The sequence below is a fragment of the Schistocerca gregaria genome, chromosome 2, assembly GCF_023897955.1.
Source record: "Schistocerca gregaria isolate iqSchGreg1 chromosome 2, iqSchGreg1.2, whole genome shotgun sequence".
Lineage (NCBI taxonomy): Eukaryota > Metazoa > Arthropoda > Insecta > Orthoptera > Acrididae > Schistocerca > Schistocerca gregaria.
Genome location: NC_064921.1, coordinates 232,166,976 through 232,193,481, shown reverse-complemented (window position 1 = coordinate 232,193,481; position 26,506 = coordinate 232,166,976). Strand labels below are relative to the sequence as shown.

Below are 26,506 nucleotides of genomic sequence, written 5' to 3'. Positions count from 1 at the left end.
TTATCACTCACTAGTCACTGAATAGGTACAGGTAGGGAGTGATTTTTCATAGCGATGTCATCCTGCAAACTTATGAGGAGCTCCAGGTTAATCTTGAGCGACACGGCATTAATTTTGTTCAACTTGTGCAGAAGGGTTGTAAAGACAATCGCACCAATACTGGCGCCTTCATTCTGGCTTTCTAGGGGATACCCTCCCAGGGAAGGTCTAGGTTAAGTGCTACAGATTTGATGTGAATCCGTACGTACCATCACCCCTGTCGGTGCCTGCATTTTGGGCATGTTTTCCCGCTGTACAGTGGGACGTGTGTGTGTGTGTGTGTGTGTGTGTGTGTGTGTGTGTGTGTGTGTGTGTGTGTGCGCGCGCGCGCGCGCCCGCCCAATCCATGAGGGAAGCCACTGTGTTCCACCAACTTTGTGTGTCAAATGTCATGACTGGCACTCTCCTTGCTTGCCAGATTGCCCAGCTTACAAGAGACAAAAGAAGAGCCAAGAGTACAAGTTATTGGAGTGCCTGTCTTATGCTGAGGCTTGCCACAAATATGAGAGCCTCCATCCGGAATCACTTTCTTCAACTTTTGCCACATCCTGTTGTCCACCCCCTACCTTTTCCTTACCCCAGCCCTGTCCCCCTCTCCAGTTCCCCTATAGTTCCCAAACCCTCTCCTTTGGCAACCTGCCCCCCCCCCTTCTCCGGCACCTGCCAGTGGTGAGCCCCCCCCCCCCTCCCCGATCGCTCTCTCCGGAGTCTCTCAGGCCGCAAGCCTACCACCATCTGTGAGCCCTAAGGTCGCCCAGACTTTTTCATTTCCGGATCTTGGAGAAACCTATACCCCCTCTGTGCCGTGCCCTCCTCCACCCCTAAAAGAGGACGTGGAGGAGAAGGAGAAATATAATTCCCAGGACAACCCTCCCCACTCCCACGTGGGCATGCGTGCCCCCCCCCCCCCCCCCAAAAAAAAAAAGCGCGCACACACACACACACACACACACACACACACACACACACACACACACACACACACACACACACACACACCTGTAGGCGCTATCTCCCCCCTCGCAACCTAAGTGTGACATATTATTTGTGGATGTCACTCCATCCGTGTTGGTGATGACCACTGGCCGTGAGACTGACCTCTGCTTAGCTCCTTTATGTCTCTCCTGGACTCTCGCCATACGATAATCCAGTGAAGCTGCAACAGATACCATCATCACTCACTGGAAATACCGTGTCTTGTTTCCTCCTGTTCTGCGTTCTCTTTTGCTCTTCAAGAAACGCTCTTCTGTGATGACCACTCTCCAACATTTCCTAGTTATTGGGTGTTCCATTGAAACCATGCTGCCCCGGGATAGCATGTGGAGGGGTCTACACATTGGTTTGCTCAGATGTCATTAGTAACTGGAACCGTTTCATACCAACCTGGAAGCAATAGTAGTTAGAGTGGAAACAACTCCAGCAATCATCGTTTGCAATGTCTACCTCCTTCTACGCAGACCACTTCCTTATGTTGGTCTGTCTACATTTATACAGCAACTCCAGCGCCCATTTCTTCTCCTCGGGGACTTCAGTTGTCACCACCCTGTGTGGGGGAAGTGCCTTTTCAACATGTAGTGGTCTCTTAATTGACCAGCTTATTACAGACTTTGATTTCTCTCTCGTAAATGACAGTTCCCCTACCCACTTCAATGCCACTCATGGCACCTTTACTGCTATTGATCTTAAGATCTCCTCTGCTCTCATGGCTTCCCTACATTGGTTACTCCATGATGATCATTGTGACAGTGATCACTTTCCAGTGATTCTATCGTACTGCTGCCACTGCCAGGCAGACAGGCCCCCATGGTGGGCATTCCACAGGGCCAATTGGCCTTTATACATATCTGCTGCACACTTAGATACTTCTCTTGAATTGCATTGATGTGGTCATGTGGAGCGTCTCTGCCACTATTCTTCATGCTCCTGGCACTGCTGTTATTCCAGCCACAGGTCCCCCTCGTCGTTGACAAGTACCATGGTGGACCAACGATGTTGCAGTCACTGTCCAGGACTGTTGATGGGCACTGTGATTTAAACGACACCCCACACAGGCCAGCCTCCTCCTTTTAAGTGTCTCTGTGCTAAGGCTATCTACCTTTTCAAGCAAAGTAAAAATGAATGCCGTGTCCCCTGCCTGGGGATGTATGGCTCAATGCAGGTTTGGTCCAAGCTCCGTAGCCTTGTGGGCCACCAGCAAGAGTCAACTGTCCAGCATCTTTTCTTTCAAGGTGTGCTGTGTACTGATCCTTGCAGAATGCCTTGCGATGCACTTCGTGATGGCATCAGCATCCTCCTCCTGTCCTGTTAAATTTCTTCAGCAGAAACGTCAAGTTGAGCAGACCCCTCCTCTGTTGCAACCCCCACCAAGCTGAACCCTATAATGAACCTTTAACTGAAGGAGAATTCATGCAGGCTCTTATCTCTTCATATGACACAGCCTTCCAGCTTGGATTCCATCCACAACCAAATGATCCAACATTTGGACATTATCCAGAGGCAACATCTACTCAGGGTCTTCAACCACATTTGGCTCACAGGTGCTTTGCCATTGCAGTGCCTTGACAGTATAGTTATCCCCATCCTTAAGCCCGGGAAGATCCCAATGTTTCTTGACAGTTACTGCCCGATTGGCCTGACGAACGTACGTAGTAAACTGCGTGAGGGGATGGTTAACTTCAGATTATGTTGGGTACTCGAATCGTGGGGCATTTTGTCCCCGTATCAGTGAGGCCTCTGGGAAGGAAAATATACAACTGACAGTTTGCTCAGATTGGGAACAGCAATCTGACAGGCTTTTGCTAACTGCCGGCACCTTGTCACTGTCTTCTTTGATCTATATAAGGCATACGACAAGGCTTGGTCTCATCACATTTTACTCGCTCTCCATGACTGGCACTTTTGCGGTCACCTTCAGATTTTTATCTGCCCATCCAGGTTCGAGTTGGCACATCTCGGCATCCCTTGGATTCATGAGAACAGTATCCCATAGGGTTCTGTGTTAAGTGTATCACTCTTCCTCATAGCCACCATTGGGCTTGTAACCCCTGTTAGGCCTATGGTTACCCTGAGTTGTGTGTCAAATGATTTTTGAATATGGTGCAGTTCCCAATCAGTAGCATCTGCTGAGCACTGGCTTCAAGGTGCCATGTGACAGACCTCTGCATGGGCAGTCTTCCATGGCTTCCAATTTTCTCCCTCCAAAAAAGCGGGTTATGCTTTTTGCCGTCGATTGGCAGTGCTTCCCAATCCACAATGTTATTTAGGTGACCAGCTACTAGATGTTGTAGCACAGTCCCCTTTCTTGGGCCTTAATTTTTGATAAAAAAACTGATGTGGTTTCCCATTATTCGCCACCAGAAGTCTACATGCATGAGGAAGCTTAATGCTCTCAGCCTCCTGGCCCACACATCGTGGGGTACAGACCGTGCTACTCTTCTCCAGCTGTACCATGTTCTGGTCTTGCCCAGACTAGATTATTGTAGTCAGGTTTATGGCTCAGCAGCTCCTCCTGCTCTGAAAATGCTTGATTCTGTTCACCATTGTTGGGTGCGTCTAGCTATTGGTGCCCTTCGCACCAGTCCCGTTTGCAATCTCCTCGCAGAAGCAGGCATTCCCCCATCTACAAAAACAGTGGAGCCAACTCCTGATTTCTTTTGCAATCGCTATTTGCCAATTCCCTGACCATCCCATGTATCCTGTCCTTTTTGCAAATGAGTGATGTCTCCCTCCTGATAACAGCCCACTGGTGAGATTGCTGGTTGGAATGTGTCTCACTTCCCTTTGTCAGGATCGCCATTTCCAGTCACTGGAATGCACCCTATGTACTTCCTCCGACACCTGCCCTTGGATGTTGCATAGACCACAAATTAGGACTGACCTATTCCATGGTCCTAAGGTCCCTGTCACCCCTATGGTCTTCCGCCATCTTGTACGTTTCATCCTTGCAGTGTTCCAATACTACACTGTTGGTTCTATTGCTATAGAAAAGGTGGGATACGCTTTTACGTATCCTACTGACTTGAAACACCGTTTGTTGCTGGGATCATGCAGTGTGCTCACAGCAAAGCTGCTGGCCTTTAACAGGACCATTCTTTTTATTACTTAGGCCTCCCTCCACAGTGTTTTAATATGTACCGACTCAATGAACAATCTGCAGGCTATCGGCCGATGGTACTGTCGTCACCCTTTGGTCTCTGATATCCGTGACCTTCTCTCTGCCCTCGGCCGTGCCACCTTATCAGTTCTTTCTCTGGGTCCCAAGTCATGTGGCCATCCCAGGGAATGAACTGGCTGACTGTTGGCTACTGAAGCAGATATTTACCTTCCATTCCCTTTAATGATTCCAGCTGTGGATATGTGGATCTACAACAAATCTCTCTTTGCCCAAAAGTGGAATGACTCCTGTTGCGCTACTGCTCTCAGTAATAAAATCATCACAATCAAGGAGTCTGCTACAGTGTGGCGCTCTTCCTTCCACTCCTCTGAAGGAGTCCACTGTCTTATGCCATCTAAGCATCGGTCAGACCAGGCTCACTCATTGTTTCCTCTTGCGTAACAAACCACCCACACAATGTCGCTGTGGAACCTGACCGACAGTATCGCATGTATTGATGGAATGCCCCCTTCTTGTGACTCTTCATACTAAGTATAGTCTTCCAGATTCCTTAATTTTAATATTAGCAGATGATTCACAGATGGTTGAACTGGTCCTCAGTTTCCTACATGAAAGTGGTTTTTATGTTTTTAGTGTGGTTGTGGTTGAGGTCCCTCTTCATGATTTCGCAGTCTGGAACCCATGATTACTCCCCCCTGCAAAGATCACTCTCTTATTCCTCTGTTTTTCCAGTTCTTAGATTTTGGTTACTTTTTTCTGCCTTGTACTGTGTGTCTTTTAACTTCCTTGTTTTATAGTTTGACTCCTCTGTCTGGATCTGTCCACTTTTACTGGACCCCCTCTCTTCCACATGTGACTTTGGAATCGCGTGACTAGTAACCTTGCCGTTTACTCCCATAGCTCCCATCACCAACATCGCAGCCTTTTCCCACATCATGTGGGGTTGGTATTGCTTTGATGGGTCCTTCTCTACCATAAATGTCTATCCACTGCTTCTTCTTTGAGCCATCCTTTCTCCTGTAGATCCCCTGCTACCTTGCCCTTTCAACCTCAGTTTGTCTTCCTCTTCTCCTTCGTCCTTCAATTTCTAGGTCTTCAGTTCTTCTCCCAACGTAGTACTCCCCTCTTCTCCGCACATGTCCGTACCATCTTAGCTTAATCTTTTGGATTTTATTCCCTATGGACCCCACTTTCCCTGTTCCCTGATGTACTCATGCCTTAGTCTATCCTTTTTCGTCACCCCACTCATCCACCTTAACATTCTCACTTCTGCCACTTCCATCTTTTTCTCTTGGACTTTTGTAATTGGACAAGTTTCTGTGCTATACAGCATTGCAGGCATCACCACAGACTTGTAAAGCCTTCCTTTCATTCTGCAGCTAACCTTCTTATCACACAGTACTCTGCTCAGTTTCCTCCAGTTCATCCATCCACTTTTTATCCTGTGTTGTATTTTGGCCTCCAGTCCTCCATCACTTTGCGTGTAAGAGCCTAGGTATTTAAATTTCTTGACCAGCATCAGTTGTTCTCCTTGCAGGTTAATATATAGGTATTTGGCATCCTTTGTACACATATACTTTGTTTTCACCCTGCTAATTCTCATTTCCCTTTCCTTTAGAGCTTTTCTCCTTTGTTCAAGCTTGTCTTGAAGTGCCTCCTGAGTGGGTTCACAGATTACAACATCATCGGCAAACATCATGCTCCAAGGTGCCTCTTTTTTCAAATCTTTGACTAGTCCATCCATGACAAGGTCAAAGAGATATGGGCTGAGGGCAGATCCCTGATGTAGTCCTACTCTCACAGGAAATGCCTTTGTTGCATCTGCACTGCTCCTGACTTATGACATTGCACCTTCATACATGTCTTCTACCACATTGATATTTTCTGTGGCAGGCATTTACTTCTCAGACATCTCCATATCTCTTGCCTCGGCACTCTGTCATAAGCCTTCTTAAGATCGACAAAGGCCATATGCAGTTCGTCTTGTACTTCCCCTGTGCCTTGCCATCAATTGCCTTAGTATAAAATCGCTTTGGTTGTCCCTCTTCCCAGCATAAACCTAAACTGTTCTTCACATACTTCAGTTTCTAGACACAACCTATTCTCAATTACCCTTTCCCAGATCTTCATTGTGTGAGACATCAGTTTTATCCCTCTATAATTTCCACAGTTTTGGATACCCCCTTTCCCCTTGTAAATGGAAACCAGTATACTGCTCCTCCACGCATGCACCATTCTTTCTCCTTTCCAGATCTTCGGCATTAGATCCCAGAGAACAAAAGTTCCCTATTCTCCAAGACTTTTCGATGCTTCTGTTGGGATTTGGTCTGCCCCTAGGGTCTTCCCATTTTTCATTTTCTTCATTGTGTGTTTGACTTCTTCCCTACTTATACTTTGGGTCATTCCTTCATTTCTCTCTCTTTCGTCATAATTCTCTCGTACCTTTTCCTCATTCAATAGCCCTTTAAAGTGTATATGAGATAGTAACTTTTCGAAAGAACAGATACCATTGATGACTGTGCAGCTTCTCTAGAGTAAATCATAATTAATTGAAACCCTCAGCTGCAGACAGGCGTTGTTCATATACCTCAATGGGGACAGCTAAAAATGTGTGCCCCAACTGGGATCTCTTGCTTACATGGCAGATGCTCTATCCATCTGAGCCACTGAGGACACGGATGAATAGTGCGGCTGCAGGGACTTGTCCCTTGCATGCTTCCTGTGAGACCCACATTACCAACTGTCCACAATGAGTGGATGGGCAAATATCTATTAGGTGCATTACGTACGTAGAGTGTTGGCAGTTGGGAACGTGAGTCTCACAGGAAGCGTGCAAGGGATAAGTCCCTGCAGTTGTGCTATTCACTTGTGTCCTTGGTGGCTCAGATGAATAGAGCGTCTGCCATGTAAGCAGGAGATCCCGGGTTCAAGTCCCGGTCGGGGTGCACATTTCCAGCTGTCCCCATTGAGGTATATCAACACCACATGTTGGCAGCTGAGGGTCTAAATTAATTATCATTTGCCCTTCGAAGTATTCCCACCACCAATTCAGGATTTTCTCAGGGTCATGTACTACTACACCTGATTCATCCTTTATTTGCCTTTGATATGTCCTTGGTCGCCTTATCTCTTGCTTTAGCAATCCGTAGGAGTTGCCTGCCATCCTGTCTTTCCAGCTTTTCATATGCATCTTCCATTGCCTCAGCCTTTGCTTTTGCCAGTGCTCTTTTTGCGACCTTTTTTGCAGCCTTGTATGCTTCCCTATTCTCCGGTCTTCCTGTTAAGGCCGTGTGCGTGTGGTTTGGGTCGCCCCCCCCCCCCCCCTCGCTCTTATTGTATGACATGCTTGAAGTAACATTGCCATTACTTAATTGTCACGTCATTTCTTATAACAAATTTTAAAAATAGTTTCATTCTACATAGCTTTTTCCGTGATGTGCTGTGTAAGGTTGGTTGCTTTGTTCAAGTTTTCAGAAGTGGCTTTATTATAGCTACATTGCCGAGTGCCATACTGTAGACGTTGTTGTTGTTTTTATTATTGCTGGCATTGTAACCTTCAATTTGGTCCACATCCATTCTTCTGGGTTGGAATGTAGTGGCAAGGTGAATGCCCAATGACTGTAAGCCTTTATGTATTTGTCAACTTGTATATTTTATATGTAGACAACTGTGGCTTATGGAGAGATGTTAGGTCCATAACCTCCACCTATTTAAATTTATCACTTACTTTAACATTTTGACACCAAAGCTAATTGTCTGCTGTTTTGCTTTTGCCATAGTAGGCATGTTATCAATAATAACAGAATGATTGGGGCCTTTATCAAGAATACTTGGTGGCAGTTTGGGCCTGTAATGCTCAAACCATTCTCTTGGCTGACCATGTATGACAATGCCCAGGCTGAGAGAGCTATGTTGCTTTTCTTCCCTGAATAACATTTGTTGAACTTGCTGTTGACAGTAAATAGGAATGTCAGATAAAATAACAACCCCGCAACTGTAAGAAATACAAAATAAAGAAAATCACTGTGCAAAACGTATGATTCCATATGAGAGAAGGCCACTTGAAACAGTCTGCATACTCCAAGCTGGGAGTGTTGTGGGGGGGGGGGGGGGGGGGGGCGGGCAGAGATGGAGGTCTGTGTGGTTGCTGTGGCTACAGATCTCAAGAGACTGCCTTAAAGCTTGCTTTGCCTACTTCATAAGCCTTGCTGCACCACTTCCTTCGTAGCTGTTAATACTAAATGTAACAGATTTTAGCATTCTCTCATGAGACTTTAACATCACAAAGGATTCACACTATGTTTCCCCAGTTTAATATTTGAAAAATCCTATTTTGCAATATAAATTCACTGAAGTGACGAAAGTTGTGGGATAGTGATATGCACATATACATGTGGTGGTAGTGTCACGTACACAAGGTACAAAAAGGGCAGTGCATTGACGAAACTGTTATTTGTACTCGTGTGATTGGTGTGAAAAGGTTTCCATTCTAATTTTTGGCTGCACTGCAGAAATTAACAGACTTCGAACGCAGAATGGTAGTTGAAGCTAGATGCATGGGACATTCCATTTTAGAAGTCGTTAGCGAATCAAACATTCAGAGATCCGCAGTGTTGAGTGTGCCCAGTGTACCAAATTTCAGGTGTTACCTCATACCACAGGCAATGCATTGGCCAACTGCATTCACTTAAGGACACAGAGCAGTGGCATTTGCATAGAGTTGTCAGTGGTAACAGCCAAACAACACTTCCTGAAATAATCGCAGAAATCAGTGTGGGACATATGACAAATGACTATGATGAACATATCTATTTGGAGAGTGCAGCAAGATTTTATGTTAACGGGCTGTGGCAACAGGCGAATGATGCGAGTGCCTTGCTAACTGCACTACATCACCTGCAGTGCCTCTCCCGGACTCATGCCCATATCGGTTGGACTCTAGACAACTGGTGAACAGTGTCTTGCTCAGATGAGTCCAGATTTCAGCTGGTAAGAGCTGATAATTGGTTTAGTTAGGGGTGAAGATCGCACGAAGCCATGGACTCACTGTACACGAGGCACTGTGCAACGTGGGGTTGGTTTCAAACAGTGTGGACTGTGTTTACTTGGAACTGATTGTGTTTTCTGGTCAAACTGAAGTGATCATTGACCAGAAATGGTTACGTTCAGCTACTTGAAGACCATTCGTGGACTTAAAGTTGCCAAACAACATTGGAGTTTCTGCGGGTGACAGTACACCTTATCACTGGGCCACAATTGTTCATGTTTGGTTTGAAGAACATTCTGGACAATTTGAGAAAATGATTTGACCACCCAATCACCTGACACGACTCCCATTGAAAATTTATGGGACCGAACCAAGAGCTCAGTTTGTGCACAAAACCCTGCACTAGCAACACTTTCAGAATTCTGGATGGCTATAGAGACAGCATGGCTCAGTATTTCTGCATGGGGCTATCAACGACCTGTTGAGCCATGCAACGTCAGGTTGTTGCACTGTAGGGGTCTGACATGATACTAGGAAGTATCTCGTGACTTCTGTCACCTAAGTGCAAGTTATGTTCATTGGTGGTATGTTACTATTGTTAATTTTGCCTATTAGTAGCATAATATTTAATGTTCCTTTTTTTATTGTAATGTGTAACACAAATCAGTACTACAGTCTTGATTGTTTCGTTTCCAGGATTCATAGCTGCCGATATTAAAGGTACAGGCTCTTGGACCCAAATGCTATTAATAACAGACTACCATGAAAATGGGTCTCTTCACGACTATCTTCAAACACACGTGCTAGACTCGTCGTCTCTGTTAACTCTAGCATTATCGGCAGCAAGTGGTGTAGCTCATTTGCATACAGAAATTTTTGGAACTAGAGGCAAACCTGCCATTTCACACAGAGATATTAAGAGTAAAAATATACTTGTCAAAAAGAATGGAGAGTGTGCGATTGCTGACTTTGGCTTGGCAGTGAGGTATATTAGGTAAGTATATTCTTCTTGCATTCTTACATGAGCACTATTAATGTAAAGTGTATACTGTAGTGTAGGGTTGCCAAATGATAGTGACTGCAAGTATGAAATAAAATGTGAATTTGGATATTTTATTATATTTATGTCTTCCTCACATATATTGCAAATGAACTTAACAAGTTTGTGAGGGACAATAGGGTCAACTACTCTGTGTTTCATTTCTCTCTCTTGTGCCTTTATGATTTTGGTGTTGCATAAGATGTTAAATTGTTCCATAATATTAGATGGATTCTTCATATCCAATATATAAACTGCATATTTGCGGTGTACCAGAGAGAAATACTACAGCTTCCTTTGGGGGTAGAGGGAGGGGGTGCACCTTACCTGATTTCTATGTAAGCATACATTGCAGAAGAGAAGAATGACCATTTATGCCAAATACATTATGTTTGAGAGTTGACATTGTAAATGTAAAATGTTTGAAGGCTATGCTGAAGAGAGTCAATTTTCCCCATGAATAATCTTCATTGTAGGCCTCTACAGATCTCTTAGTTCAGATTACAGGGTTTTCCTCTCTAGGCTTGATGCTATGCTAGCCTCAGTTCTTAACCAAGACATCTGGTTGATTTTATGTGGGGCTTTTAATATAAACTTTCTGAATGATTCTCCAGAAAAAGAATGTTCATGGATTTACTTGAATCTTAACACCTGGTACAAACTACGTACTTTTCAATTAGATTTCAGGGAAACTGCAGCATACTCTTGGACAAAATCTTCATAGATGTTCTAGCTAATTGGGACACAGTGTCACAAATTAGTAACAGTGTGTCAGACCATGCTCCACAGATGGTAACATTGAAAGGAATCAAGACATAGTTACACCACAGATAAGGATTGAAAGATTAGAATCTGCTTCCAATAAAGACATTTACAGCCAATTTCGAAGGGCTAGATGTGTACAACACAGATGACCTTTTATCACTTTCTTTAACGGCAGTTTCTGATTAAAAAAGTGCGGACAGATTGCATTACTAATAAGCAATCAATATGGACAAGTAATAGTATTAAAATTTTATGTGGGTCAAAGCTGGAGCTGTATCATAATATTATGGATAGTCTGGCAACAGAATTTTATTGCAGACAATACTGCAAAATGCTGAGGAATGTCATCAGATGGGCTAAAATAATGTTTTACATCAAGGGAATAGAAAGCTCTCCGAACAAAATTAAACTTTGCGGCCAGTTGTGAAAGAGGTATCAGGGCAGATTTTGAGATCTGGTACTTAATGTGACAGATGACACACACACACATTCATCTCTTTACAGATGACAAAAGTGTTTCTTTGAAAGATGTGGAATTGTAATATAATAATGTGGCTAATATGGCAGTCAGTAACATCAGCACATGGCCTTCAGAGAACAGATTAACACTTGTGTTTGTTGAGACTTCCCCAGTGGACTAGTTGTAAATATGGCTCTCGGGTGAGGTGTGAGATGTCATCCTGAATGTTTCACCAACATGATTGACCGACATCATCAGGTGTGTCACACACACACTGCCAAGGCTGTGACCAAATCTGCTTATTTACACCAGGCCGAGAAGAACGTACCAAAATTGGTGACCAGTAGCGGAGATATCTTGAACAGTAGTGAGAGAGACAGCTACACCAGCTGTCAGATGATGAACCAACAGCTTTGACACGCACACATAGCCTATCAGTAATACTGTGTGCTGCCATTGGCCAAACCAGCACCCTCCATCAAGAGCCGCCTGCCGATATATGTCTCTATGCTGGTGTATGCCCATACTCTTCATTGTCATCTGAATATCTATGATGTCACCGCAGGTAATCACTTGTACAATCAACAGTTCTTCTTCGTGGTCACTGTGATTTTCACATGGCCAGCACTGGATCCGATGCTTTGCTAAGTTGGTATCTTGCATCCCTTTTCGGAAGACTTGTAAAACTGTGTATTTCCGCTGCTGTTTTAATAACACTGTACCAGAGAATTTTTTTAAATTCCATAGTATTTTCTGTACTGCTAGACTAATGCAGATTTCTCTGGTTGGTCCAGATGTGTGTAGCATCAATACGCAACACATCTGTCTGCAGTGTGAAAAGTTTGTCCACTGTATGACGTCTTGCAGCTACAAGGAATTGTATAGACATCAGGCATTTTAAACCAAGATCATCTTTCACTAGGCCTAATAAGAGCTGTGAGTTTTGTTGGCAGACAAAAGGTACATTTAACTTCTCCAGTTATCTTTCAGTGTTTGAAGAAATATGCCTGACATGTCATCACTTTCTCCCAGCCCCTCTCTTTGTCTAACATTCACCAGGCATAAGGAACAGCGACTCTACTGTTCAGAATATCACTTCTCTAAAAATCGGTACAGAGGTGATGTAGCACATCAGATGGCTTATCCTCTGTGAACCAATGTTCTAAGCACACACTTTGTTGTACAGTATGTGGCAGCTGATAGCCTGTAAGTATAAGTCTCTCTCTCTGTCTGCCTGTGTGTGTCTGTGTCTGTGTCTGTGTGTGTGTCTGTGTGTGTGTGTGTGTGTGTGTGTGTGTGTGTGTGTGTGTGTGTGTGTGTGTGTCAAAGTAAGTGTAGGTTTACGGTACACAGGGTGACCCAAAGTGTCATCCCACTTTCTCTGCACCAACTCACCCAAGAATAGTTGTTTGCTATTTTTCTGCATCTCTATCATAACTTGATCTTAAAATGAAGAGAATTTAGGTGTTGTAAATGTGAATCCAGTGATGCAGTACCTTAGGGCCAGGTAATAAAGGTGTCATCCACATATCGCTGAAAGCACATAGATTTCATCTCCACTGACTGGAGTGCCGTCCTCTTTAAATCTTCCATAGAAATATTGGCCACAATGGGTGTGAATGGGCTACCCATTGTGACATTGTCAGTCTGTTCAAAGTGACATCACCAGTGTGTTCAAAATATTGGTTACTAAATAAAAAGTAAGCCAAGGAGAGCATGTGCTTAAACAAATCAATAAATTCCCCTTTTAGCTTCTCCATAATCAGCAATAGTGATATCTGTAATGGCACTAAAGTGAAAAGTGAAACAACATCGAAACTAATGAAAATATCTGATGGTGGAAGTAGCAAGTTCTTGAGCCGACAGACAAAACGCGAGTTTCGAATGTGGTGCTCACATTTTCCCACTAAAGGGCTCAATTGGGCTGCTACATTTTTAGCCTAATTGTATTTCGGCAGCCCAATATTAATAACAATAGGTCAAAGAAGTGCAATATCCTTACGAATGTTCCGCAATCCATATAGTCTGGGAGGAACAGGTGCTTGTGTATGAAGTCTCTTCAGCACATCATCAGAGGTCATGCTGGTCTGAGGAAGATCTAAAGTTCTCTGTTGTATTTTGGTCCAGTATGCAGTGTCGTCCAATAACTGGTTCATCTTGCTCAAGTACATTGGTCTGGAGAGGATGTGGTTGCATTGTCTTTATCTGCCAGCAAGATTACAATATTAGGATCCTCACATAGAGATCAAAGTGCTGACCTCTCTGCAACCAAGGCATTATTTGTCCGTGTCAGAGCACAGCAAGTCTCCCTTCTGATGTCGTATGCAGCATCTCATGGCAGTGCCAGAATTCCCTGTTCACCACAGCTAATAATATCCAGAAAAGGACGAGGAATCCAACCTTATGCAAGACACCTTTTCAGTTTCATTTGGCCCAGACAGGTTTCAGCACTTTCTGTACTATCTTTAGTGAGTTATTTTATTTTCTTACTTTAAAATTGTTGGTACATATTAATATTTAGAGAAACTTTTGGTACAAAATATTTACATTTATGAATGAATAATTGTTGCAAATATTATACATAATTTGCTTACAGTTCACAGTTCAGATATGTGTTAACGACCTGATGCACTTTGTTCTTCATTACAGTATGTGTAAAGTTCTAGTTATAGCTTAATTGGTAAAAGAGTGTATGTATGCTTTAGTTTACATACCTTACATGAAGCTATTGGTTATTTATGTTGTTAGTTAGTCTTCTACACAATCTAAAACTTATCTGCAAGCAGCAAAATGTAATTTTTATTTTTCTGTTTATTACGCATTTACGAACTGAAATGAGTATATTGTGGTTTTGATGTTGTAGTGTTTTTCATATGTTTTGGCAAGGTGAATATTCTGGTTTCTGTGACTAGTAATCATTTAGCAACACCCTTTCTACAAATTCTCATACGTGGGCAGAGTTTTCGCTGCCATTATGTGTTTTGGTAGATGTGTAGTATTCATTTGTTTGGTGGTATGTTTGTCTGAATGAGGCTTGCAATTTTGAAGTTTATTTGGCATTTGGCATTTGCAGTGTTTGGTCTCTCTCTCTCTCTCTCTCTCTCTCTCTCTCTCTCTCTCTCTCTCTCTCTCTCGTGCCCCAGTCTTGAAACACACACACACACACACACACACACACACACACACACACACACACACACACACACACACACACACACACACCAAATACACTTCAAACTTGCGTGCCTCGCCCGACAAACATGCCATGAAACAAATCAATAACACACAGCTACAACAACATGTAATCGTGGTGAGAACTCAGCCCATGTTTGAAAATTCGTAGAAAGTGCATTGTAAAATGACCATAAGTCACAGAAATCAGCGTACTCACCACGCTAAAACATATAAGAAAACACTACATCAAAACCATAAGCTACACACACAAAAGTGTGATATATACTCTTTTCTGTTCCTAAATGCATAATAAGCAGAGAAATAAAAATTAAGTTTTGCTGTTTGCAGATGACAAGTTGTAGATTGTGTAGCAGACTAGCTACAGATGTAAATACCCAATAGCTTCATGTAAGTTATGTAAACTAAGACATACATCCACTCTTTCACCAATTAAGTTACAGCTGTAATTAGAATTTTAGACTTAATGTAATAAACAGCATAAAGTGCATCGTATTGTTAATACATATCTCAACTGTGAAGTGTAAGCAAATGATGTATTACTCGTTTATAATTGTGAATATTTTGTACCAAAGTTTCTCTAAATGATAATATCTAACAAAAATTTTACACTAATAGAATAACCCACTGAAGGTAGCACAAAAAAATGCTGAAACATGTTTGGGTAAAACGAAACTGAAAAGGTGTCTCGCATAAGACAGAATTCCTCATCCTATTTTCATAGCAAGCACAAACATAAGAAGAACTGCAACACCATAAGATGAATATCCAGAATGACGGTTGCTCTTGGGGTTGATGCGACGTTCAGCACCTTCATCAAGACAAAACTGCAGTGTCAGTTAGAGTTTTATCTGTAAGGTTGTACATCATCAATCTACAAAGTTTATCTTCTAACATTTCTTTCTGCAGAAAATGGTCTCTGAATCAATGAAATGTTGCAATCTGACATGCTGTGTCATATTGTCGCTTCCAGTCTGAGAATACCCAAGGTTATCTGTTTTAGTTGTGCTTAAATATAGTAATGTTCCTTTGTTCATATGTCTTTATTGTGTTGTATCCATTTAAAATATATTCTTTTTCTTTCCTTTTTCAGTGAAAGCAATGAAATTGATATTGCTCCAAATACTCGTGTGGGGACGAGGCGCTATATGGCACCAGAGGTTTTGGATGAAACACTTGATACAACAGCTTTTGAAGCTTTTAAGATGGCTGATATGTACTCATTAGGCCTTGTTTTTTGGGAAATGTGCCGGAGGTGTGTTACTGGTAACAAACACACTGCAGCAGATGACTATCAACTACCTTACTATGATTGTGTTCCAAGTGACCCATCATTTGAAGATATGCATACAGTTGTCTGCATAAAAAAGATCCGTCCCATTATATCAGAGAGGTGGTACTCTGATGAGGTAAGTTCATTTTTGTTGGAGTACTGTGCTACAAATAATGATGTACCTAAAGGCAACAAGAGCCACTGTGTGCCCATTGATATACACCTCTGTAAAGACTTCAAACTCCTTCCTCCATCACCTCGTTACAGTTCTTGTGTCATTCCAATGAGAGACACTGAATGTCACTGTTGATGCCACTTCCTTTTAAACAAAAGTCCCTGTACACATGGCATTAATGTGTGTGTCTTTCTCAACCTACTGCCAAACCCAATCTGTCACCTCATTCCTTGCACATATTTCCAGTTGTACCCTTTACCCATCTTTAAACCTACACCTGTGTTGAAGTGGAGATAAAGATGCAAACATGCACACATCTGCTTATCTGAGTGTGCATTTGGGTGTCAGCACTTTCTCTACATGGCATTTATGCATACTGTTCTTTTAATTTGCTTACTTACATCTTCATTGGTTTCAGTAGTTTATTTTTTGACACCTCGACACTTCCAAAAACAATGCTGTACAAACCCGTTTATGTGGCTGTAGAACCTGATGATGTACTATTTTGGAAGCAACAAATTACAGAACTTCATCTTGTGTACTCAAACAATAGAAAACCCAGGATGGAACAATGAAAGGATTATAAAAAGGATAGACTGCTGCTCACTATATGGTGTCAATGCTGAGTCAAAGATAGGCACAACAAAAAGACTGTAAAACATGTAAGCTTTTGACCAAAAGGCTTTCTTCTCGATTAGACCAAGAGCAAGAGTTGTGTACATGAGTGCACAAGAGAGAATGCGCACGCCCCCAACACTCACTCACTCACTCACTCACTCACTCACTCACTCACTCACTCTCTCTGTATCTTTGGCTGCTAAGGCCAGACAATTAGTTGTTTATTCGTTATTATGAGTTTGTTACATTGACAACTTCAATTAGTACTTTCTCTGCAATTAGCTAAAAGGCAACACTAGCTCGACAAGTGCCTCACTCCCCCTCCTCCCACCTGCCTCGTCCCCCCTCGGTCCCCCTTATCCTTCTCCCTCTCCCATCTCCCATCTTGTTTTTTGTGTCTCATCTATTTCTGCGTATATAAGTTTCTTTATCCAGTTCACTGTTTTCTGTCTATCGTATTTCTTTTGGTGTGGAAAACAGTCTGTTTATTATCCTTCTACAGATCTTCTCGGTAGTTTCTATCTATTTGGTTCACATTTCACCCTCCACTATCACCTCCACAGTACATGTGAAACTAACAGTATCATCTGGTTTGATTGTATAACAACGATCACAATCAATTATTGACAAAATTATTTAATTGGATAGATAAAAAAAATTTACTCACCAAGCGGCGGCAGAACACACACGTAAAAGTCTCTTGTGATTGGCAAGTTTTCAGAGCCAATGGCTCCTCCTTCAGGCAGAAGGCTTGAAGGGGAAGGAAGAAGTGTGAAGGAAAAGGACTGGAGAAGTCTAGGAAAAGAGGCAGATTTTGGGAAAGTCACCCAGAACCGTGGGTCAGGGGAGACTTTACTATACAGGACGAGAAGGAACATGGGGATTGCATCAGATAAGATTTGAAAATCTGAGGGCTTATTTTAAAGGTGGAAGACAGGGTAATATGCAAGACAGAGATTGATACTAAAACATTGTGCACAAGTTAATAAGAATGACAAGCCAAGTGCATTGTACGTCACAGAGATGTGAGGGAGCGGTGAAAAATAGCCAGGAAAGAAAATGAAAGATGTAGAAAACTAAAACAGACTGAAGCAAAGAGTAGTTATAGTGAAGAAAAGCTGATACTGAAGAAATTAACGTAAATTAAGGCCAGGTGGGTGGCGAGAACTAAGGACACGTAGTGCTAGTTCCCATCTCCCGAGTTCTGAGAAACTGGTGTCTGGGGGAAGAAACCATATGTTGAAACAAGTGTCGAGGTCACCAAAGTCATGTTGTAGAGCATGCTCTGCATCCAGATATTGCGAGTTGCCAGTATATGCCCTCTGCCTACGCTCATTCAACCTAATTGATAATTTGGTGGTGATCATGCTTATGTAGAAGGTTGAACAGTGTTTACATAATAGCTGGTATATGACATTTCATTTCACATGTGGCTTTCCTGCTGATAGTATGTGCTTTGCCAGTTACAGGGCTATTACAGGTGGTGGTAGGAGGGAGCAAAGAGCAAGTGTTGCAGTGGGGACCATCAAAGGCATAGGGGCCATAGGGTAGGGAGATGGGTGCAGAAGGGGCATAGGGTCTGACAAGAATATTGTGCGGATTTGGAGGGCGACAGAAATCTATTCTAGATGTGGTGGATAAAATTTCAAACAGAATGGGTCTCATTTCAGGGCATGATTTTAAGAAGTCATGGCCCTGTCGAAGTAGCTGATTAACACATTCCAGACCAGGATAATTCTGAGTCACCAGTGGTGTATTCTGACGCTGTTTTGTGGAAGATCAGCAGTATCAGGATTGGATGTAATGGCCTGGAAAATCTACTTTTTAACTAGGCTGGTGGGGTAATTACATGGAGTGAAGGCTGATGTGAGAATGGTGGTGTATTGCTGTAAAGAGTCTGCATCTGAACAAATAAATGAAAAGCACCAGTTTCTTTTGCTCTACAGTACTGTAGAACAAAAGCAAACTGATACTTTTCATTTATTATGATGTTGTTCTACGGAGAACCGATGGAAGATTCAGTTAACAAAATAAGTTTATCTCCATCCATTCCCACCTTTGCTATGTCCAGTCCTTTTCCTACACCCTTCTTCTTTCCCCCTTAACCATTCTGCATGAAGAAGAAGCCACTGGCTCCGAAAGCTTGCCAATCACAAGTCTTTTGTATATGTGTTCTGCTGCCACTTCGCGAATAATTTTTTTATCTATCCTATGAAATAATCTGTTTTGAGTGGTATAATTTTCTCTCTCTTTGTCATCAGTTCCTTTTCTCACCATACTCTTTTACTCTCTGTACCTCCCAAAGCAATAAGTTTGAACGTGAGTTTATGTTCATCTTTAAGTTATTTTGAAAATTATTGGTAACATAAGAGAAATGTTACATTTATGAAATGAGATTGTTGGATCATAGTATGTGCTTGTATAAATACTATAATCATATATTTTATTTCAGGTTTTAAGGACTTTAACGAAGATAATGCAAGAGTGCTGGCACCCAAACCCAGCTGTGAGATTAACAGCACTTCGTGTAAAGAAAACACTTTGCAAATTGCATGCAGATTCAACATTAAAAATCGTTTAGTCCCTGTTGGGTTCTATGAGACGTACACCGACAACTCAAATGTAAAAGTGATGTGCAATTTTGACGATGTGTGTATTAAGAAGACACTGTGCAGTTTTGTACTTCGAAGAATGTTCGCGAATGTGTGGTGTGTTTGTGTGTGCGTGTACATTTATGGAGAATGGGGGGAAAGGGGGGGGGGGGGGGGGGGGGAGAGATATTGCCTTGACAACAGGGCCAAAGTGACCCAAGATTTGTGATACTTTCTTTTTACTTCATAGACATTTTATATGAAAAAATATTTATTATTTTATACTTCCTGAAAGACATGGCACAAAATAGTGACTGCAGTGTTCGGAAATATTTATTTTTTTCTCTTTCCATCAGAAATGATGAAACTAATTACTGCTCACTTTATAAGTTAAGGTGACTATTTTTAATGGTGTTTTACTGATGAAATTACTTCAGTATTTGCACTGTTTTTGGAAAGGTTTTGTATTTTTGCAGAAGGTTGTGTATATATATATTTTTCGAGGCTCAGCGGTTGTTCAGCAGCCTTAAGGAAATGGTGTTCCATGTATGAACATACTGCCTTCCTAAATGTGTTTCAAAAATACATTTCATTATGAGTAATTTGTTTTTGTCAAGCAACTTAACTTAATTGCTGTTCACTTTTCTTGCCCTTGGAAAAATTTGTGTACTGTGGACACATGTTATCAAACCCATTTTGATTCAGTTCATAAATTACATATGCAAAAATGTAAGTACAGCATTTGTTGTGATAATGATTTTTGTACCTGCCTATCCTGTGCTGAGTAGCATTATACTGTCTAACTTCATAGAGATGTATTTCATTGGTAAATTATAATTTTGTTTGTATAGTTTGTGTCACATTTTGTGTGTGTGTTGTAAATAAGTGTGTGTATTATAAGTCCAGAGCTTATGGCCCTTGCAGATACTAATGAGAGTTTTAAACATCACTTGATAGTGAAACTGATTGTAAGGAATCTGCAGTGTTACTGGTCTCAGTTTAAATATACCACAAATGTGAAATATATTGTTTCTAGACAGTTTGAAAGAATGGTCTATTTATTTTTCCTATCCAATTATCACTAGTGTAAGAAATGCCACAATTTATTACTGTGGAACTGAGTAATATTCAGCATCAGGTATAATCGTGTGTGATGTCTGAACAGTTGACAGTTCTTCGCACTAGCAAATGTTTCTTGTTAGCCACATTCATTAGGAATCTTGGAAGGCTGCAAATACACAGCTTTAAATAAATCTGTTTTAAGCAAAGAGAGCAACCAAAGCTCATAAATACTAAGCAACCATAGTTATATTACTGAAGCTCTCTTTTAATAGTTCAGTAAAGTAATGACACTATTTAGTCTTGTCTGAAGTGTGGGACAATGGAGATACTGGTGCTCTCTTAGTTGCACTACTATCTTGTAAGGAAAAGAATTGTTCGAGCAATAAGGAAATTAGGGAAAGGAAACTATTCAACTATAGCAGGCTGGTGCAAGGAGCACATAAACATGCAACAGAAAATGCAATCAACCTAGCTTTCAAGCACTAGCTCTTTTTCTAGAAAATACACACACATTCACACAACCAACCACACAGACACCTAAATGCACATCCAAATGGCTATGCCAAGACTAATTACTGATACTTGATTATTGAAAAAACTGGTGGAGGTCAGAGGGGGCAGCTGGAAAGAGGCAGGTTTTTGGACAGGTGACTGCTGCCACGCAAGATGAAAAGATTACAGAGGGTGCAGCAAATAGAGATTAGGGAGAGGGTGGAAACTGAAGGGGAGAATAGGAGAGAGAGCTGAATATGAAGGGAGGAGAGAAGGTAGAGTAACTGAAAAGGAGGAAGAGAGGGAGGGAGGGGGGGGGGTGATGTGGACAGAAGAGAAGGGAAGGGAAGGTAAAAGGTGAAATGGGGCAGTGAGAAAAGGTTGGGGAGAGATTTAGGCAGGGGGTTTGCGAGAATTCAGAATGTGTTGGAGGGACAATTCCCATCTGTGTAGTTCAGAGTACATGTTATGGAAGGGAGTATTCAGATGGCTCATGTAGTGAAGTGGCTGTTGAAGTCTTTTGTGTTGTGTGTAACATGTTTGACAACTGGATGGTGAAGTTTGCAGTTTGCAACTGTTTTGGTGGCCATTCATGCGAGTAGACAGTTGATTACTTGTCATCCTACATGAAACCCTGTACAGTAACTGCAGTATATCTGATATATAACATAGCTGCTTTCACATGTGGCCTTGCCTTTCGTTATGTAGGAAATGCCTGTGACGCCTGCAGTAGGTGGATGGGTGTGTCAGCGAGGTCTTACACCTGGGCCGACTAAAAGGGTATGATCCACGATGTACAACATTGGAATAGGGATGGACAAGTACATTCTGAAGATTGGATGGGCAGTGGAACACCACTTTGAGGGATGTGGATAGGATATCCCTCATCTCTAGACTTGACAAGAGGTAGCTGAACTCCTTGTGGAGGATGTAGTTGGCTTTTGAAGTCCAAGGTGAGACCGAGTGATTAGAGGTCCACTGGCTGCTGGACGGTTAACAGGTTTACTAGTGACAGGGAATCAGATGATATGGGAGATTTGTTTGTGGATGAGCTGGATAGGAAATAGTCTGTCGTTAAAAGCTCTGGTAAGATTATTGGTATATGTCAACAACTCCTGCTTTAGACTGTAGATGCAGAATCCTCAGATGGTGAGACTGTAAGGAAGAGACTCTCTGATGGGGAAAGAGTGACAGTTGTCAAAGTGGAGGTAGTGTTTGTTGGTGGTTGCGTTGCACTTGGTATGGATAGATATATTTATGGAGCCATCTGAAAAGTGGAGATTATTGTCTAGGAAGATGGCTCGACAAGTTGAGAACGATTAGCTGTAGCAAATTAGAGAATAGTTGTTGAGGTTATGGAGGAAAGAGCAAAGCTTGTCCTTGCCTTGTGTAGAGATCACGAAAATGTCACGAGTGAATCTGAATATTACAAGAGGTTTTAGGTGTTCACTGGATAGGAAGGATTCATCCAGCTGGCCCATAAATATGTTGGCATAAGATGGTGCCTTGTGAGTATTCATGGCAATACCATGGTGTTTTTTGTAGATTTGGCTTTTGAAAGTGAACTGGTTGTGGGGTCAGGATGTGGTTGGTTAACAAGATTAGGAAAGAGGTGGTGGGTTTGGTTTGAGAATGACATTAGGACATGTAGTATTTCATAGCTGCAAGGCTATGGAAATGGCAGATGTTGGTGTACAAGGAAATTGCATCCACAGTGACCAACAAGGACTCTGGTGAAATAGGACAGGAATTGTGAAGATGCAGTGAAACAAGTGAGCAGCATCATGAATGTAGGAAAGGCAGTTACGGACAATAGTTTGGAGGTGCTGCTTATCAAAGGCAGAGGTTCATTCTGTAGGAGTGTCGTATCCAGCCACAATGGGTCTACCAACAGGGAGTCTTGTGGGGTTGGGTTTATGAAGCTTGGGGATTAAATGAAAGAAAAGGAGTGTGTGGTGTCGCTGGTGTGAGGAAGGAAATGGATTCAGGTGTCAGGTCTATGGATGGACAGGAGGCCTTGAGAAGCTGATTGAGGTTGTGTTTTACTTCTTGGATGGGATTATGGTTTATGGTAGAAGGACCATAAGACAAGAAATGATGTATTTATACATTTAATGAACACTTAAAATTGTAGATGTGAATGAAATCAGAGATAACAGTTGCTAAGTAAAAGGAATGTAAACAAAGTAAACAGATATAATTTAACAATATTAACACTAGTCTACCACACACTCCCTCCACAGTGACAGCGTCCATGTATTTTTGAGGGAATGTGACCTGTCTACCTGATCTGGTGATTCGTGGTGAAGGTGCATTGGCTTCATTGCTATCTGTTGTCTCCTGAAGGTTGACAGTCTTTGGAATGGCGTGTGATGGAATATCCAAAGTGGTGTCTCCTGCTGTGTCTTCCATATTGTCCGATGTGTAGTCTGTCAGAAGGAAGGCCAGTTTGTTGGTCAATGCCAATAGTTTCGTTGCCTCTTGACATATTGACCTTGAAGTACTTGTCATCGCGAGACAGGACTAGATATGGCCTGTCATATGTTGGCTAAAGTGGTGTTCTGTCAGCATAATGTTGAACGAAGATGAACTTGCTTGTCATCATTTGTGGGTAAATAAAGATCTTTTTGTGGTCATGATGTACTGTTGGAACTAGTCTTAGGCTCCTCATTTATTCCTTCAATTTGAAGACAAAGGTTGGGATGTAGTAGTGGTAGTGGTAGCTTTATTTATCCGTAGATCTCTTTTTACGAGGATATAGGACATATCAAAGTATTTACAAATTTAAATCAATTTAAAATAAGCTAATTCGTACACACACACATATTTACAGACTTCTAGTTAGAGATAACCACTAGATTTACTCCTGGTATACAATACATCTTTTTTATCAAATAACTTATTTAATAATGTAATGCCACATTGTTCACTCATCTCACTGTCAGTCACCACACACACACACACACACACACACACACACACACACACACACACACACACACACACACACACACACACACCAGGCAATTTACTGTAGTGCAACTTCCCATTTGCTATCCTGAAAAACTGAGTCAGCATCCTTCCATAATGAGTGAGATGTCGAGCTGAGAAAGAGGAAGAGGTGTTACTATTGTGCCATGCTTATCTTGGGGGGGGGGGGGGGGGGCAAGTATTTCTTGAAAGGAAGAAAAAAAAATAAAGTGAAGGTGTTATGAGGAATGTTGGATATTTTATAATCATTAATATTTATTTGTATAATTTTTTTTATCAAATACCTACTCTTTTTTAGCTAAGTAATCCTTCATTGTATAAAATATATTGCATAACAGGTACTTTTTATCTGCTTTTTTAAATAAGTGTATTTTTGCAATTTCTTTAATTTCTTTTGGTAATTTATTGTACAGTTCTAATCCTTGGTAGAAAATGCTGTTTTGAGTTTTATGTTTATTTTTTCTTGGTAAATGTAAGTTGAGTCTATCTCTTGTTGCGTGGTCACGGACAGAACTGTTTGTGCAGTAATTACCAATTTTATTTTTGATGTGTGCAACTGACTGGTAAATTTATTCACTTGGAGCAGTTACAATCCCCAGTGTTCTGAACAGATCTTTACAGTGATCTCAGTTAGTATTTTTGGTTATTATTCTTATGACTGTTTTCCGGAGTTTGAAAATTGTGCTCATATTTTGTGCATTTGTTCTCCAAAAAAGACTCTCCTAGCTAAGAATTGAGTGTACATGTGAATAATATGTAACTAAAGGGCACTGCATGTTACACACTGATGTTAGGATTCTAAGGGCATAACATGCTGATTACATTGTGTTACTAATTTCTGTTCACTGAGAAATGCTCCTGGTAATCTACTTGCTGAATCGTAAGTCATTTCCACTGGTGAGCTATTCACTTGCGGGATTATGTAGGAGCGAAGCCCTAACAGAACTAGAGGAAGCTCTGAAAACCAGTCATCGGACATCTTTGCTTTTAAAGCAGATTTTAACTGATGATGCTTTCATTAAATTTTTCCATTTGCTTCAGGATGATACGCTGTTGTTTTAATGTGGACAATGCCCAGTGTGCTTGTGAGAAATTTGAAAAGTTGATATTCAAACTGCCTTCTGTGATCAATAGTTATGATATGAGGCATGCCAAAATGAGATATCCATGTTGGAACTATGCAAATGAAACTGCTTCTGCTGTGATGTCAGCTAATGGAACAGCTTCTGGCCATTGGAAAAAAGATCAATAATTGATAGTAAATAGCAATGTCCTTGTGATGGAGATAAGGGCCCAACTATGTCCACATTGATGTGACTGAATCTTGTCTATTGAGGATAATGTCCCACTAGGCTGTTGGTGTTTCCCCAGACTTTACTTCGTTGGCGAGAAATACGTGCTGAAGTCCAGGCCTTCACATCTTTTTTAGTGAGGGCCAAATTAAGTGCTTTCTCACCAAATTAATGCTTGCTTGAACACCAGGGTGAGCTATATTGTGTAGCTAGTTGAAAATTCCTTGTCGTAGTTGTTGAGGAACAAATGGGCAAATCATATCTCCAGGTATGTCACAAACAAGTTCTCTTCCATTTGGCAACATTATTGTTTGAAGTGCAAGGGACTTCGTATTCTTAATGTGTGGAAGCTCTTCGTCACATCGGTCGCTTTCTGCAATTGTTCCATGGTAAAAGTTGGCGGTATAGTGATTGAAGCAATTCATGAACAAGCGCCGGCTGTGAGGTTCTCCTTCCCCATAGTGTAACGTATGTCTGTGGTGAGCTGTCCAATAAAACTAATGTTTCGGATCTGACGTGGAGAAGCTTTGTCCAAATGCTGCTTGAGCATGAACGTGAGTGGCTTGTGGTTGGTGTAAATTGGAAAATCACATCCTTTAAGCGTGTACTGGAAGTGCTTCACTGCTAAGTAGGCAGGGAGGAGTTCTCTGTCATAGGTTGAGTAATTCCTCTCTGTATTTGTCAGTTCCTTGGAGAAGAATGCTAATGGTTACAGATTATTATCTTTGATTTGTTGTAAAGGTGCACCAATACTGTAATCTGAGGCATCAACCATTAAAATTAGAGGTAAATTTGAAGATGAATGAGCCAGAAGTGCTGTATTAACCAAGCTATTTTTTGGGTTGTTAAAGGCTTGTCGAAGATTTTCTGTCCAATTAATTTTCCTGTTATCATTTTTCTTAGTCCCAAGGAGTAGGTTCAAAAGCTCTGCTTGTTTACTGGCAGAATTTGGTAGTGCTCTTTGGTAAAAATTGATGAGGCCAAGAAATCGATGCAGTTATTTTGTTGTTGTAGGTAGTGGATAGTCAACAATGGTGTGTACTCGATCTGGTAATGGTCTAATTCTCTCTGCAGTTACCACATATCCCAGGAAAGGTACATCTATTGAACCGAAAATGCATTTGTTCAGAATGATTCTGATGTTGAATTTACTGAGGCATTCGAAAAGCAATTGAAGATGCTTCTTGTGCTCTTCTTCATCTTGTGATGCCACTAGAATTCCATCTATATAACAGTACACAAAATAGAGGTCTCTCAGTATATTCTCGATATACTTTGAAAAGTTTGTGCTGCATTTCTGAGTCCAAACGGAAGTTTGCAAAAACTCAAACCAACCAAATGGAGTTATTACTACTGTCTTAGGTACATTGTCTGGACAAACAGGGATGTGATGATAATCTGAATAGGACATTGTCT

General features: G+C 41.6%; 1 protein-coding gene across 1 annotated transcript in view; it reads left to right on the top strand.

Moving 5' to 3' along the window:
• Nucleotides 1-20,300, top strand: part of LOC126336755 (bone morphogenetic protein receptor type-1B) — a 177,012-nt gene extending 156,712 nt beyond the window's left edge. Inside the window, exons 6-8 of the mRNA XM_050000757.1 lie at nt 9,837-10,134; nt 15,690-16,005; nt 19,115-20,300. Of these exons, the coding sequence (XP_049856714.1) occupies nt 9,837-10,134; nt 15,690-16,005; nt 19,115-19,243 (743 nt within the window). The 3' untranslated portion in view covers nt 19,244-20,300. The remainder of the gene's footprint in view (nt 1-9,836; nt 10,135-15,689; nt 16,006-19,114) is intronic.
• Nucleotides 20,301-26,506: the final 6,206 nt, after the last annotated feature.